At 54.3% G+C, this 15,067-nt stretch overlaps 4 protein-coding genes across 4 annotated transcripts; 2 read left to right on the top strand and 2 right to left on the bottom strand.

Moving 5' to 3' along the window:
• Window positions 1-1,734: 1,734 nt before the first annotated feature.
• Window positions 1,735-2,092, bottom strand: UHO2_05153 (uncharacterized protein; the record flags this gene model as incomplete). The annotated part of the gene is made up of 2 exons (XM_041556155.1): window positions 1,735-1,847; window positions 1,927-2,092. The coding sequence occupies 2 exons, from the start codon at window positions 2,090-2,092 to the stop codon at window positions 1,735-1,737; spliced, it is 279 nt and encodes a 92-aa protein (XP_041412089.1).
• A 676-nt stretch (window positions 2,093-2,768) lies between these two features.
• UHO2_05152 (uncharacterized protein) lies at window positions 2,769-7,974 on the top strand (the record flags this gene model as incomplete). Its single annotated transcript, XM_041556154.1, has 2 exons — window positions 2,769-3,293; window positions 3,511-7,974. The coding sequence occupies 2 exons, from the start codon at window positions 2,769-2,771 to the stop codon at window positions 7,972-7,974; spliced, it is 4,989 nt and encodes a 1,662-aa protein (XP_041412088.1).
• A 994-nt stretch (window positions 7,975-8,968) lies between these two features.
• On the top strand, window positions 8,969-10,943 carry UHO2_05151 (uncharacterized protein; the record flags this gene model as incomplete). Its single annotated transcript, XM_041556153.1, has 2 exons — window positions 8,969-10,608; window positions 10,715-10,943. 2 exons carry the CDS (start codon window positions 8,969-8,971, stop codon window positions 10,941-10,943), a joined length of 1,869 nt encoding a protein of 622 aa, XP_041412087.1.
• A 212-nt stretch (window positions 10,944-11,155) lies between these two features.
• Window positions 11,156-12,910, bottom strand: UHO2_05150 (uncharacterized protein; the record flags this gene model as incomplete). The annotated part of the gene is made up of 1 exon (XM_041556152.1): window positions 11,156-12,910. The coding sequence occupies one exon, from the start codon at window positions 12,908-12,910 to the stop codon at window positions 11,156-11,158; it is 1,755 nt and encodes a 584-aa protein (XP_041412086.1).
• Between the last annotated feature and the right edge of the window lie 2,157 nt (window positions 12,911-15,067).

Below are 15,067 nucleotides of genomic sequence, written 5' to 3'. Positions count from 1 at the left end.
TGTAAATCCACTGATCTACCTGATCCCTCGATTCCTGTGCTACCTTCATATGAACTGTTGGGTCTTCCTGCTTCCTGCGCAGTCAGGCCCATGACAGGAGCATGCTCCATAAACTGTCCCACAATAAAAAAAAATTCGGCTCTTCTTCATAGCACAATTTTTTTAGTCAATGTCAATATCAATTCCACAGTCTTGGAGAAAAGAAGCAGCACTTTCAGATGATATCAGACAGTGTGGCAATACAACTTATAGCTATTGAGCATTAGAGTGATGTATGGTGACATGTAAAAACTTGGGACAGTTTATGTGTGTACTGTATATATATTGTGGTGGGCACATGCTGAGTGTGGGAGCATTCTACTTCATGACCTAGCTTGACAAGGAGCAGGACTGTGTTGTATGCGATTTCTGGTGAGATCGGCTCGGCTCGATCCCTGTTCAGATCGGTCATCTAAGCGGATCGGCTCTGCCTGATCTCCGATCAGATCGGCTCTGCGTCCTCCTTCAGCGTCTCACTGGATGGTAATCTTCAGCAGTTTTCGCGTCTCAGCTGAGTCGAATGGGAAAAGAAAGAGCAAATTGGCCCCCTCGCCTCAGAAGCACAAGAGAGCTGAGCTGCAGGCAAGCCTAACGCGACCTGTCTGTTCGGTTGGAGCTTTTGGCACTCAAGATACAGTTGTCGGAGCCGGAAGCTAGAAATAGCTGGCGTGGGAAGCGAGAGACAAGCGAAAGAGAAGACAACAGATGTCATGCATGTCGTTTGTATTTGCTTCTGTTTGATGAATAGAAAGCATTACACTTTTGCAGCAGAAAATCGAAATTGGAAAGCTGCAGCCAAGAGAGAAGAGAGAAGAGAAAAGAGAGTGGCGAACAGGGTTCATCGACGACCTCTTAAAACAACGCTCATCACCCGCGACTGTCTTGTTGTACACCAGGGCAAAGAGTCAAGGCCCGGGGTTGAAGGATAAAGTTAAGCATCAGGGGCACAAAGCTCTTGACTGACAACCTTGTCATGTTGGATTGGCTAGCTCTCCTTGTCATTGCTCGCTGCTGAAGCCATGGCAAAGCCGAGCTCACGATCATCATCATCGTCTCATGGAGCCCCACCCGGAGCCTTGCAAATTGAAACAATGGAGAAGGGCAGTCTCATCTCTGTACGCCCACGTCGTATGAACAAGAGGCTTCAATTCTGCTCTCCTCCTTGCTTGCTCCCGCTCGCTCTGTTTGCGCAAGGCGCCGTGCTCGATTGGACAGTGGTCAAGAGCCTGTTTGTGGCAGCGACACAAGTTCGAAAAGATGGAATAATTTTGTGAATTTTTCATCATCATCGTCGTTGAGAGCGGATAGAGTATCTGCAACCACGATTTTTGCGACCACGGAGTCTCCAAGGCCACGCCACCGCCGTCTCCGCTTCGACACGAGAGCGTGTAACCAAAGGACCAAAAAGAAAAAGAAAAAGAAAAGAAAAAAAACCGAGGCAGGAACTCCAGTCTGTTGCGTCTTGAGAGGCGTCGAGACTGATTTACTGATCTGGACCTCGTCTTAACTTTCTGGCTGCTGCTGCTGTGTGTGAGTGTGTGCGACAACCAGAGACTGTGCAGCCACTTGGCCTCCTTTCTTTCCTTTTTCTTTTCTTTTTTTTTTTTTTTTTTTTTTTTTTTTTTTTTTTTTTTCGTGCTTCCCGCCCTTTCGAGCCCACCGCCGCCGCCGCCGCCGCCTACCCGCTCGTTCTGCTCATCTACTGTCCCTGACTTGTCCTGTCTGTGTGGCCCTTCGCGTTCTCTTGCCGTTGCCCTCGTCCTCTTTCCGCTCATTTTTACCCTTTCCTTGCCGCTTGTCGCCATCATCTGCACCATACACCCTTCATCGTCGCCCTGTTCGACCCGTCCTTTCGACCGGAGCAATCCTTCCACCTCCTTCTCGCACCTGCGTCAGTCTTGGCTCGCTTTCGTCTTGGCTCGCTTTCGTCTTGGCTCGCTTTCGTCTTGGCTCGCTTTCGTCTTGGCTCGCTTTCGTCCTGCTCGCTCTGGTGTCTGGACCATTTCGAGTCCCATCCATCCATAAGAGCTTCTTCTAGCCGCATCCCGTACATTTTTCGCACTTCCAGCTTACACGTTCCTCATCGCAATTCACATTCCAGTTCAGTAGCTGGCCATCTCTATCGCGCTGCAGTTGTTCTCAGCCGCTTATACCCAAAAGCTTGCAGATTTAACCCCCTGTCTCCATTATCAGCTCATACTCCCAGTAGTACACCTCCGCTCCAGGGTTACTCTCATCTTGCCAGCATCATACCTTGCCGCCTCACACCTTGGCGCGCATCGCTTCCCTCGATTCCCTCGCTTCAGCTTCATATCTCTTCTCCCAGCTCTTCATTAGCGACAGCGCACAGATCGACCTCGCCGTCAGCCCGCACCTTCTGCATCACTCTGCAAACAATCTCTCCTAAAGATTCCATCTTTCACCAATACCATCGCCCAGCGCTGGCTACCCTCTGAAACTTGGATGTCGGGCGATCACCGTCTCGCTTTGTCTTGCTGATTTACCGATCATCGAGCTTTCCACCCTCTTGGTGGCACACCTTGGTCCCCTACTGGAAGCCTTGGTCGACGCATCTTGTCCATCTAAGCACATCTTCACTGCTCCTACCTACACTACACCGAATTGCTCGGCACTGAAGCTGCTCGAGACATCCGTCTCGCCCGCTCTTTGCCCAGCATCTTCGACCAAGTCTTTCGACAAACGCTCCTTCGCGCCTATTATCCCCCATCATGTCCGGCTTTGATCAGTCGCACAATGGTGCCTTCTTCAACTTCAACAACCTCACATCACAACAGCTCAACATGTTGCGTCAACAGAACCACATGCAACAAGCTGTCCAGATGCCACAACAGCAGCAGCCGCAACCACAGCCGCCACCTCCGGCCCAACCTCAGATGCAGCAAAGAAATCCTATCATGTCTCAGCTCGGCGGCTTGCCTCCTGGCTTCAATCAGCAGCAGCTCCAGGCCTTCATGGCACAGCAGCAGTCACAGCTTGCCGCCAATGGCATCCTAGGCAATAATCAGAACCCACTCATGCAGATCATGCGTCCTCAACAGATCATACAGCCCCAGCCACCTCAGCAGCAGATGCAACAGCAACCTCAGCATCCAATGCAGCCACAACAACCCCAGCAGCACCCACAATTGCAGGCTCAGATGGGGCTTCAGCAACCTGCCACTTTGCAACCTGCTCATCTTCAACAGCAGCCACAGCAAGCTGCCAACATGGCTGGCACTTCTCAGTTGGGCGGCGTTGCCGGCCCCACTCCCACCTTTGCCCAGCTTTCGCATGCCATCGAGCAGGCCAAGAAGGGCAACCTCACACAAGAGCAAATGATTCAAGTAAGTCTTTTTTTTTTCTTTTTTTTTCTTTTTCTTTTCTTCTCTCTTTCTCGTCTCCTACCCATGCTTCCTGGAATCTTCTCCTGACTTACCCGCTTTCGCAACTCTTGCCTTTGTCTCATCTCAGTTGCGGCAGCTTATCACACGGCAACAGGCCATGCAGGCGCAGCAGCAGGCAGCTCAGAACCAACCCGCCGGTGCAAGGCCTTCACAGCCTGGTCAGCCTATGATGAACATGCCCAATACCAATGGTCAGAACTTTGCCAACCTGCAGAGGACACCTCAAATGCAGGCAGCGGCACAGATGATGGCTGGTCTTCAGCAGATTCGTCCCGCTGGACCACAGTCGACACCCACTATGGGCTCTCAGGCCTTCTTACAACCATCCGCGCCAGGTCAGCCGCAGCAGCAATCGCAACAACAGCCACAACCGCCACAACCGCCACAGCAGCCACAGCAGCCACAGCAGCCTAATCAGGCACAATCTTCACCTCAAGTCTCCTTGCAAGGGCCAGGTCAGATCAACCAGCAGCAGGTGGCGCGTGCCCAGACACCACAGCAGATGCCAGGAATGCAGCAAAACACGCAGCAACAACAACAGCTTATGGGCCAACAGCCAGGTCAGCCAGGGCAGCAGCGACCCCTTGCCGGTCGACCGGAACCGACTCCCGATACCCGAAACCAGCAAAATCCGCTCAACTTCTTGCGTCTCTTGCATCAGCGTGTCACTGACATTGAGAGCAAGCTCAACTCGGATCTCAGCGCAGAGGAGCGTCAGATGGTGCAGCAACAGCATGCCGAGGCCAAGAGGCTCCAATCTGCTTTGCTGCAACGCCTTAACGTACAGAATGCCCAGCAGTTTGCAGCACTGATGCAGCAAGGTCAGCAAGGGCAGCAAGGTCAGCAAGGTCAGCAAGGTCAGCAAGGTCAGCAAGGGCAGCAAGGTCAGCAAGGTCAGCAAGGTCAGCAAGGGCAGCAAGGTCAGCAAGGGCAGCAAGCTTCCAACGCACAGGCGAACCAGCAGCAGCAGCAGCAGCCGCCCCAGCAACAGGCACAGCAGCCCCAGCAAGTCCAACAGCAGCCCCAGCCATCACAAGGCGTCGGCGTGATGGGCAACCCCATGATGGGCAACAACACTCCTGTTCAGCCTCATGCTTCTCCCGTCATCCGACCACCCAACAGGCCAGGGTCTGCCCGACCGCCACAAGGACAGTTCGGCAGCCCTATGCTCAACCAGCAGACTCAGAATGCGCCGCAGATTCCACCACAACAAACATCTCAGGTGCATCCCTCGCCGCAGATGGGAACTATGAACATGGCAGGTCAGCCTGGCATGTCTGGCCTCCAAGGTGTGCCATCGCTTCGCCCTGAGCAATTCATGAAGGCCTTGGTCGATCTCATGAAGAAGCGAGGTACGCCCATCACCTCTCTGCCCAAGGTCGGCGGACGCGAGCTTGATCTGTACCGCTTCTACCAGATCGTGCAAGCCCATGGCGGCAGTGAAGGTGCGCATCAAAAGGGAGCCTGGCCCGCCATCGCCATCTCTCTCGAACTTGCTCCGCTCGGCTCGCCTCAGACACAAGCACTCGGTCAAGCGCTGGCGACCGAGTACCGCAACTACCTTGCACCTTTCGAAGAGACATGGCAGCGTGCTATGCAGCACCAGTACCAAATGTCGATGGCAGGCGCAGCTCTCGGACAAGCCCAGAATGCTGGTCAGAACAACTCACAAGCTCCAGCATTCCGACCTCCATCGACGCCGCAGATGCAGTCGCAGCAGCCGAATCAGCTCCAGGGTCAGCAGGCTGGCATGATGCCGCCCAACCAGCCGCAGCCGCAGCCGCAGCCTCAGATGCAGGCGCAGAACGCTCAGCCAGCGGTAGGACCTACCCAGCCATCCCTCGCAGGCTTCAATCCACCTCAGCCGCCAACTCTTACAGCCGAGAACCTCGCCAAGCTCGGAATGACCCAAGATCAGTTCAACAAGGTCTTCATGAGCCAACAGCTCAACCACTGGCGACAGGAGCAGCTTCAGAACCAACAGCGACAGATGAACCCGGCCTTCCAGGCCAACCAGGCTGGCACCAACAACATGCAGGGACCCGGTTCGAATGGCATCCAGCAGCCACCGCAAGCGCAACAGCAACAGCCTCATCAGCCGTCGCAACAGCAGCCAGGGCAGTCCAGTGCTCAGCAGCCATTGGCTTGGCCGAACCAGCAGCGCCCCATCATGCCTCAAACCTCGGGTGCTCCATCTTCCCAGACACAGCCCGCCAGCTTTGGTGCCGGCATGCCAGGACAGCCTCTCAACCCTCAGCAGATGCAAAACCAGGGCCAGCAGCCAGGTCAGCAGCAGCAACAGCAACAGCAACACCAGTCGCAGATGCAGAATCAGCCTTCACAGCAGCAACAGCCGGCAGCACAGACGAACGCAACCGGATCAGCACAACAGCCAGGTCAGCAAGGTCAAATGGCCGGTCGTCCCAACAACATCTCACAGGCTCGCTTCATCGCCGTCAGTTCAGAGCAGCTGGAGCAAGCACGTGCAGCCATGGCCAAGATCGACCAGGAACTGGCAACACAAAGGCCCAGATTACCAATCATTCAGAACATTGCTGACGACGAAAGGGACCAAATCTTGGATCAGGTGCAGAAGCTTGCACCCATTCAGGCGACCGTTACGGCATTGTTGCCAGCCTTCTATGCGATGAACGGCAATTTGGAACCAGCCAAGCGTCTCAAGATCATGGCGTTCATGTACAAGGACCAGTACGACCTGCTGCCCAAGAAGCAGTGCATCCTCCGCTTGGCCGACTTGGACAAGCTCAAGATGCAGATGAGCCGGTGTATCAGCTTTGTGCGTTCCAGCAATCCAGAGTTGGCACAGCGCATCGTCACTTTGCTTGGCGAACAGACGCGTGCCGCTCAGCAGAATGGCGCCGCTCCTGCGCTCGCACCCGCCAACGCCAACCAAGCCCAAGTACTCAACGCAATGCAAGCGGCGCAATCCGCCGTCCCTGTGGCACCTGCTCCTCTACCTGCTCCTGCCGAGGCAGCTGGCAACCAGATACAGGCATCGGAGCTTGCCCCTGGCATGAACACCGACGGCACCTTTGATGCTGCCGCTGCTATGCACGGTATCAAGCGAGGCCTTCGACCCGAGAACCTCAAGCTGCCGCCGAACAAACGCGCCAAGAACACTCCTGGAGCCGGCAAGGCAATGAGTCCTTCTGGCGGGCTCAACGAGTCGCCCAAGGTTGCTCCGTCGCCCGCTCAGCCGGAAGACACACCCACGCCCGCAGGTTCAACGCCAGCTGGCAAAGGTGGCAAGAAGGCGGACAAGACCACCAAGAGTGGAAAAGTGACCGCCAAGAAGGGCAAGGGGGCTGCTGGTACTCCAACCTCGTCCGCTGCTGAGCCTGACAAGAAGTTCAAGACAAGCGCCGACATCATGGCCGAAGTGAAGCGAGAGATGGCCGAAGCCGAACGCAAGCGCCATGAGGGCGGCGCAGGTGGCGATGCATCTGCAACCGCCGCGAGCAACGCAGCAGCGAACGCTAAGGTGGACACTGCCAACATCAAGGCTGAGCAAGAGGCTGAGGAGAAGCGCAAGAAGGATCTCGAGCTAGCCGGCAAAGACCCGGCTGGTCTGGTAGAGTCGACATGGCAAGAGCTGTTGGCCACGGGGAACGCCAACAACGGTCTTCGTGGCCCCAACGGTGTCGCCGCCGACAGTTGGCTGCTTGGCGCTCCCAGTGCTGGACCATCTGCGCAGAACGGCTCGGATCCCAAGGCGTTGCAATCCCTCATGTCGCTACTTGGTCAGGACTCGATGCTTTCAGGCATGCCGGCGAACGGTTTCAACGTGCCATCGAAAGGTCTCGATGCAGGTCAAGGCAACGCTGGCAACGGATCGAGCTTCTTGGAGGGTGCATTGGACTCGCTGCCCTCGGCAGACGCCGATACTGGCTTGGACATCGACCTGTTCGACTTCATCGAGGCATCAGCAGCAGGACCCGACGCCTTTAACGACACGGATGTCGATCTCAGCGGCGTCTTTGGCTCGGGAGGCTTGAACGCAGCGACGCAGGAGAGCGAACCACCTATTGAGACCCCAGAGCTGGTTGCAAGTGCTCGACTTCCCGGTGGAAGCTCGAATGCATCGACGGCATCCAACTCGACATCCAACTCGCTTCGAGCCAAGATGCCAGGAGCGCTGGCAGGCAACGGGCTGGATTTTGGCTCTGCCGGACCGTCGAGCACGAGTCCGGCGGAAATGAGTAGTTGCGATGAGATTGATCTCGACAAGAGCCCGTTCGTTCATAGAATGAGACTGGATCGCATCGGCTTGACCATGGCGCCTGCTGCCCCAACAAGCGAGGGAAGCAAGTCGACCAAGGAAGCCAACCAGAGCACGGTCAAGGCTCCGGAGGAAACAGCGATCAACCAGGTTGAGCTCGGACCTGGTTCGCAGGGCATCATCGCAGGCTCGGGTGACGAGTGGTGGGATCTTGACCACTTTGCTAGCACAATGGGCGGAGGCTTCGGATCAGACGCCAATGCCGACCAGCCCTGGGCGGTTCTAAGCTGATGCAGGTAGCATCCTACTGCTGGTGGTGGTGGTGGTGTGATATCTCAGCCCTGATCGATGTGCTCTGACCCATGGAGCTCATCAATATACACACTAACAAACTGTTACACAGTCACCCGCACCCGCTTTGTCGGTAGGATCACGCATCGGCGCCATGATATCCGGGCCAACGGCCTTCTTCTCTTTTACTCTTCCATCTTCTTGTTTCTCTTGATCTTCTTCTATCACTTGCTATCTTTGCACATTTACTGTATTCATCGTCATTCGTGCCGTGCTTGTTTGCTTTTCAAGGTTTTCGGTTGGTGTGATGACCATATCTTTTCCGTATTTGCTTTTCGAGTTCAATAGCACCAGATTGACAAGCGCTTCATCGACTGCCGACTGCCAAATAGGATGTCTACTCCTTTGAGACGTATATTTTGGATTGACGCAGACTCTGAAGAACAGACCTACCGCAGCTAGCCAAGTCTACTGGAAGTGCCAACTACTGTGATCAGCCAAAGGGTCCAAAAATCTGGACGAGCAGCTCTGTTGCGTGTCATGTTGACCCGTTGGTGTTTGTCGATGGAGAGAAGCGCGCAAGGTTGCGATTTTCAAACATCTCCTTTCCCATTCGCTTAGACAAAAGAGCTGCAGTGAAGTGCCTCAAAAAAATAAAAAAAATAAAAAAAAATAAAAAATGAAAACAGGGAAATTAAACGACACGAGATCGGAATGTTTAAGCGATGCATTTTCCCGCGTGTTCAGAGCAGCAGCAGCAACAGCAGCTCTCGTCGGCTCCACTAGACTGGTGTACAGGTACACTTGACGCTCGTCAGTTTCCACAACCTAGTCAACCATTTTATATATATATTTTTTTTTTCCTTTTTAGTTCTCACGATCACAAATCTCTCGGAAAGAACTCGACGACACTTGCTATTGCCTCCACGCCTTACCTTGCTCCCATCTGCCCTAAAACCGCGTTCCTATAAAGTGATCACAGAATACGGCAAAGATGACGACTCTCAACGTCAAGACGGGGCCTATGCTCCGATATGACACCGTCGATCTCAACCAGTACATCTACCATGCTTTTGCCATGATCGTCACCGAGGATGCTACCAGTGACTACTCGATCACACCTAACATGCAGCTCAGGTGGCAGAAAGCTACGGCCCTCTCGGCAGCCACCGCAGATGGCTCCACCACTGTCTCGGAGGACAACTCGAGCAAGCAGTCTCAAGCCATCAAGCTCTACCAGTACCACGGCGCTCAGGGCTCTTTCACTTTCTGGCGTTTCAAGATCGAGATTCCTTTGGCTGATCACGAGCTCGCTGTGCACTACTCGATCGATGGCGAAGCGCATCCCACCTCTCAGTCCGAGGCTATCAAGGGTATGACTGGACACACCTTCTTCCTTCCCGCCAAGTCGCAGAACTTCCGATGGGCTGGTCACAGTTGCAACGGCTTCAGTGCCAGCGTCGACGAGTCCGATTTCAACGGCCCCAACCCTCTCTGGGACGACCTGCTCAAGGCGCACGCCTCCAAGCCATACCATGCCCTCATTGGCGGCGGTGATCAGATCTACTGTGACAAGCTCGTCCGTGAGCCCGAGATGCAAGACTGGAACAACCAAACCGACTCTAAGAAGCGTATGGCTCACCCTTTGACCGACGAAATCCGCAATTGCATCGACCGATACATGTTCAACCACTACTGCGAATGGTTCGGCGGTGGCTCTTTCGCCAAAACCATCGCACAGGTCCCCATGATTAACATGCTTGACGACCACGACTTGATCGACGGTTTCGGCACTTATCCTGACGAGCTCATGCGTGCACCTGTTTTCAACCACGTTGGCAGCCGAGGATACTTCTTCTTCCTCCTCTTCCAGCTTTTCATTAACGACGAGATTGATGGTGTCAGCGAGACCTCGCATCCTAACAGGAGTATGATTATTGGTGGTAATGGAGAGTACATTCCTTTCCGCAACCATAGTTTGTTGGCTTACCTTGGGCCCAAGCAGTGGATCTTGCTTGCTGATTGCCGATCCGAGCGCAAGATCGATCAGATTTGCAGTAAGCCCACCTACCAACGTCTCTTTGATGCCGTTCGCAACTTGCCGCCTGGTGTCGAGCACCTTATCATCCTGCTTGGTGTTCCTCTGGCTTACCCACGCATGGTCTTCTTGGAGCGCGCACTTTCGAGCTCCATAAACCCATTTGTTATGCTTGCTAAAGGTCTCTCCCCCGGCTTCACCAACAACTTCAACGGCCAAGTCGAACTTCTTGATGACTTGGGTGACCACTGGTGTGCAGGTCCACACAAGCATGAGCGCAACTGGCTTGTCGAGCGAGTTCAAGAGATTTCACTCGAGAAACATCTGCGAGTCTCATACATCAGTGGAGATGTGCACGCTGCCGGTGTCGGTGTTTTCTTCGGTTACCATCAGCACGATCCCAGTTTGGACCCCAAGTATTCGCTCGCTGTGATCACTTCGGCGATTGTCAACACTCCTCCTCCACCTGCGGTCATTTCGATGCTCAATAAGTTGGCTAGTAAGAAGCATCGTTCGTTGTTCTACTGTGGTACTAAGGAAACGATGGTTCCGCTATTTGAGACGGATTTGGAGGGGAAGGCGCAGAAAGACAAGTAGTAAGTTATCCCTCACTTCCACCGCTCAAAATCCTCTTTTTTTTTTTTTCTCTAGAAGAAGAGATTCACTGACATTCTTTCCATCCTTGCTTTGGTGGTATTGCAGCATTATCGGAGCACGCAACTGGTGTTCAGTCGAGTACCACCAGGAAACGGCAGAGCTCGAGTTCGATATTCGCGTTGAGAAGGTCAGGGGTGGTGGTGAGACAAAGTCGTATGCTGTCAAGGCTCCAGCTCCCCGTTGGGACATTGCTAAACAGCACCACCATCTTTTGCACTCGAAGAATTTCGATAAGGAGATCAGCATGCTCACGGGTCAACCCATTGCCAACTAAGTGATTTCTAGCCGGATGTCGATTAGAATTTCCTCTGTATACCCTTTTACACCTTCATACACAGAACGCGCTCTCTGATTCCGGTCTTCGGTTTTTAGAATTCGCGTGTTCTTTGCTGCTCAATATAATATCATTCCTACTTGTGCACGCTGTGGAAAGAAACGAATGAAATGCATAATGAATCCATAACTTATGCTGTCAATCCAAAAGCCCTAAACAGCCGTTGCAGCAGCCTGCTGTTGCTGCTGTTGTTGTTGCAACTGTTGAGCCAACAATCGTTGTAATTCTTCCTTCCTATTTTCCTCCAAACTATAAGCATCTGCCGTTTCTCTCGCTACTTCCAATGCTCTCTCAGCCGCTTGTCTTCGACTTATAGCTGTAGCGTGATCCAACTCTGCATCTTTGAGTTCCATACGAACAGTTCGGATCGCGGCACGTTTAGGTCCAAGGATGTGGTTGCAAATAAAGGTGTTGCGTTGAGCTTCGATCGCTTGAAGATCTGCGTCGAGGTCAGGGCAGAGTTTGTAGGCTGCACTAAAATGAACCGTAGTTGAAGTTGAAGTCGGCAGGTTGGGGGTGAGGGTGGAAGGGGAGCCTATGCCAGCGACGGCAGAGGTGGTGGTGCCGGCGGATGGACCGGTGGGAATGGCGGTGGTCGGAGTGGCTGGGGTTTGAGAGGAGGATGTGCGGGAAAGACGGGGTGCTGTGAGACCACTGCCGGGAGTCGAGGTAGAAGGTGGGAAGGCTGATGCTTCGTGTGGCGAAGAACCTGCGTGTGTAGTGCTGTAGCCTGCTCGATATGCTGCTGCTTCTTCTTCGCTGACTGCAGCCGCAAAGTGCGAGTCGTACGGATTGGTATTTCTCCTTCCACGGCTAAAACATGGGTGTCCGCCACGGTACGGGCCAGATGGGATGGGACCATCGCGCGCTGAACGAGGGAATCTGGCATTGGAAGGGCTGAGGTAGCTGCTAGCCTCACGATCACCTCGGTCTGATCCAGGCGTGTAGGGACCTGCAGAGCCTGTGCCCTCTCGACCACCACGGAAGGCCGGCGAGTGCAGAGGCGGTCCACCTCGTCGACCGTATCCTCCAGGACCTGCTCGTGGGCCCGTCGGAGGGGTTGAGCTGAATCCAGGTGTTAATGGTCCATCTACTGCTGCTGTACGTGCTGCTGGACCACGAGAGGGTCCTTGAGGCGGCGATCCGGGTTGTTCTGACGCAGCTGCATAGCGTTGAGCCTCTGGTGTATCAAGATGCGAGGCGGGTGCGGAAGGTGGTGGCGATCGTCGATGATACGCTTCGTCCGGGTATCCGCTTGCTTCCGCAACACGGTCTGCCGCAGGAGCAGCTACAAGACGGTCCAGAACTCGTTCCCTGCCTTCGGCCGAGCCGATGGAAGCTCTTCCCCACGTACCTCTCTCTGCATATCGTGGATCGTGTCCTGGGCTCCTCGAGCGTGGTCGGCGAGGGCCAAGCGGAGCATGATCAGGATGCCTTACTCGATCACGGTCGTATCCCTCTGGAGGTCCATATATCCTACCATCCGCTTCATACTCATGGTCCCACCCAGAGTGAGGGCCAGGATGACCTCGCTGGGCCTCTCTCTCCCTCTCGCGTTCCCGCTCTTCCATCCGCTGACGATACCTCTCCGCCTCCTTCGCCTCCCACGCTTCACGCTCCCTTTCAAGCTCTATCCTTTCCTGCTCGCTGCGAGGCAGTGGTCGACGAGTGTAGTCCCATGGCCTGGGTGGTGGAATAGCTTTGTGTACACGACGTGGTGGACGACCTGAGCCGTAGCCGCGCGGCTCAGCGTAGTAAGAATGTGGGTATGGGTCGCGCGGTCCGCCGTAGGGTCTTGCATTGGGCAAGTCGTGCTCGTCCCTGTGATTGCGTGGAGCATAGCGTCGCTCATCGCGAGGAGGTGGGCCTCCACGACGGTATGCTGAGCCTTGATATCTGTCTGACATCGTAGGTGATTGACGTCCAGGACAGATGTGAGAAGTTCACGGGTCGGAAGGAAGGCAGAAAGGGTCTTGTGAAGCTTTGACAATTTTGTGTGCATGCAGCGGCGGGCGGACACAGACAGAATGTCGGGATTCGGAATTCCCTGCCTTTTACATTGTTAGTTTTGTCGGCGTAGCCGTCAATATATGAAAACATGGCTGAGAACAAGGTTATGTGGTGAAGATTTGTCGACGTCGATAATGCACGCATGGTGATGCTCCCCAATGAAGCCAGCTTCATCGCCAAGAATCGAGCTGGCGTCCCTCAAAGGCTGATGAGAGCCATGTGACCGAGGTTTCCGGCGATCCGACCACGATTCAAGAAAGGTTGTTGTAGCTTGGCGTGGAAAAGCTTGCGCTCTGCTCGTTGAGCTGGCGTGAGTGGCGCTTCTCGCGGCCATTCCTACAGTACGGATCGTGTTCCGCGTGCTCGTACTGCTTCAAAGTTGAGCTCACAGAGATCATTCGGTGTCGTCTGTATGACTTGCTGATGTTGTTACGAAGGTCTGCAGCCAAGGTGTCTCTCTGGTCCGGACCGTGACAGGAGTTGCTGGAACAAAAATAAATGGAGAAGATCTGGTCGCGGTGACTTGATGGCGGCCCCACCGCCTCGTCTCTGCTTCTTTTGGTTTACGACGCCAAGATGTTCCTCGCTCAGCCCATAGCCTGAGGGCTGGTCGTGCTTTCACAGGCGGTTCCAATCCATGCTCGGCCTGCCCCTGGCTCCACCTCTGTCGGCTCCATCTCAAGGCATCGATCGATCCCAGAATCCGGCGTAACAGTCCACGATGTGAAAGGGCATGATGTGGAAGGGCACGATGTGGAAGGAGGTTTCAACGCAGCTGCTTCAGTCGGTCTTGCTCGTCGTTACCTGCCTCAGTTAAATCACAGCAATGCTGGACGGCAATACCAGGCTCAGGTTCTCGAAGGCATACCGGTGGCGAGAATTTCGCGGATGAACCAAGGCATCCGTACAGATCAAGACAGTATGCCCGTCGCCTCATCTCCCCAGATCATTCAGCCTCAGTTTGACACTCTGGTCGAGCATCAGATGGGGCCCCTTGATGAAGTCCTTTTGGGGACTGTTCCTAGACGGCTTGAACCGAAAGAGAAGGGGAAGGGTAAGCAGTCTGATCCGGTGAAGTTTTCCTTGAAGAAGCAACAAAAAGGCGCGACTCTGAAGGAGGCCTGTGCGGCGTATCAGCTCGCATCAGGCCGATTATCGCGATAGGCATCGGCATACCGGCTATCCGATGCCCAAGGAGGAGAAGATAGTTGCCCGTCATGTTTCAGCCTCGTCCACAGGGTAGCATGTTTCTGTATTGTCCACAGGGTAGACGAATAAAAACATAAGGCTTAGTTATTTCGTTCTTCATTAGTACTACATCCATCTGCTGTCTGTACATACCACTCGTTGTCGCCACACGTAATAAAACCGCGTCCTACCATTCAAGTCTGTGTCGCAAGTGACAAGCGACCACGCCTTTCGCTCCAACGGGCTCGAAGACCCACGAAAACGCCCTTGCAGACTGATGCACGAACCTTCTTGCCTCAGGATGGTCGAATACATGCTTAGAGTGTAGCTCGAGCTCAGCGACAACCTTCGCCGGTTGTGCTTAAGCACAGCACCGGCTCGTCCCCGCGTGTGGTGCGAGCCCTCCCGAACACGCTTCATTGCCGAACCAGGTCCCAGCTCATTCGAGCGAATTTGCTGCCCTAAGCGATGATGAGCCAATGGCACTCGCTCAGCATCAGGCTCGTGCCCAATATCGGGCACACTCACGAGCGGCTGAGATAGCCAAGATGGATCCTGATGCCACTTGGCAGAGTTCGACAGCGCTTGTACCTCCTCAGCGTCCGAGCCAGAATCACGCAAGTTCGAGCTTGCTCCGGCCCCACCAACATATTTCCCAACCTTGGAGCGGAATGAGCCCAGCAACTTCAGCTGTCCAGACAGAACACTATTTGAACAGTGTCGCCGCTTCAACATCGACCGAGACGCATATGAATCCATGGCGAGGGCACTCGATGCTACTAGAAAGAATGGTGATCGGAGACAACTACTGGTCACCACCTCAAAATAAAACAGAGTTGCAGGACAAGATTAACCATTCCCGCATC

The sequence above is a fragment of the Ustilago hordei genome (genome assembly GCF_900519145.1).
Source record: "Ustilago hordei strain Uho2 genome assembly, contig: UHO2_contig_12, whole genome shotgun sequence".
Classification (NCBI taxonomy): Eukaryota; Fungi; Basidiomycota; class Ustilaginomycetes; order Ustilaginales; family Ustilaginaceae; genus Ustilago; species Ustilago hordei.
This window is presented reverse-complemented; position numbering and strand designations above follow the sequence as displayed.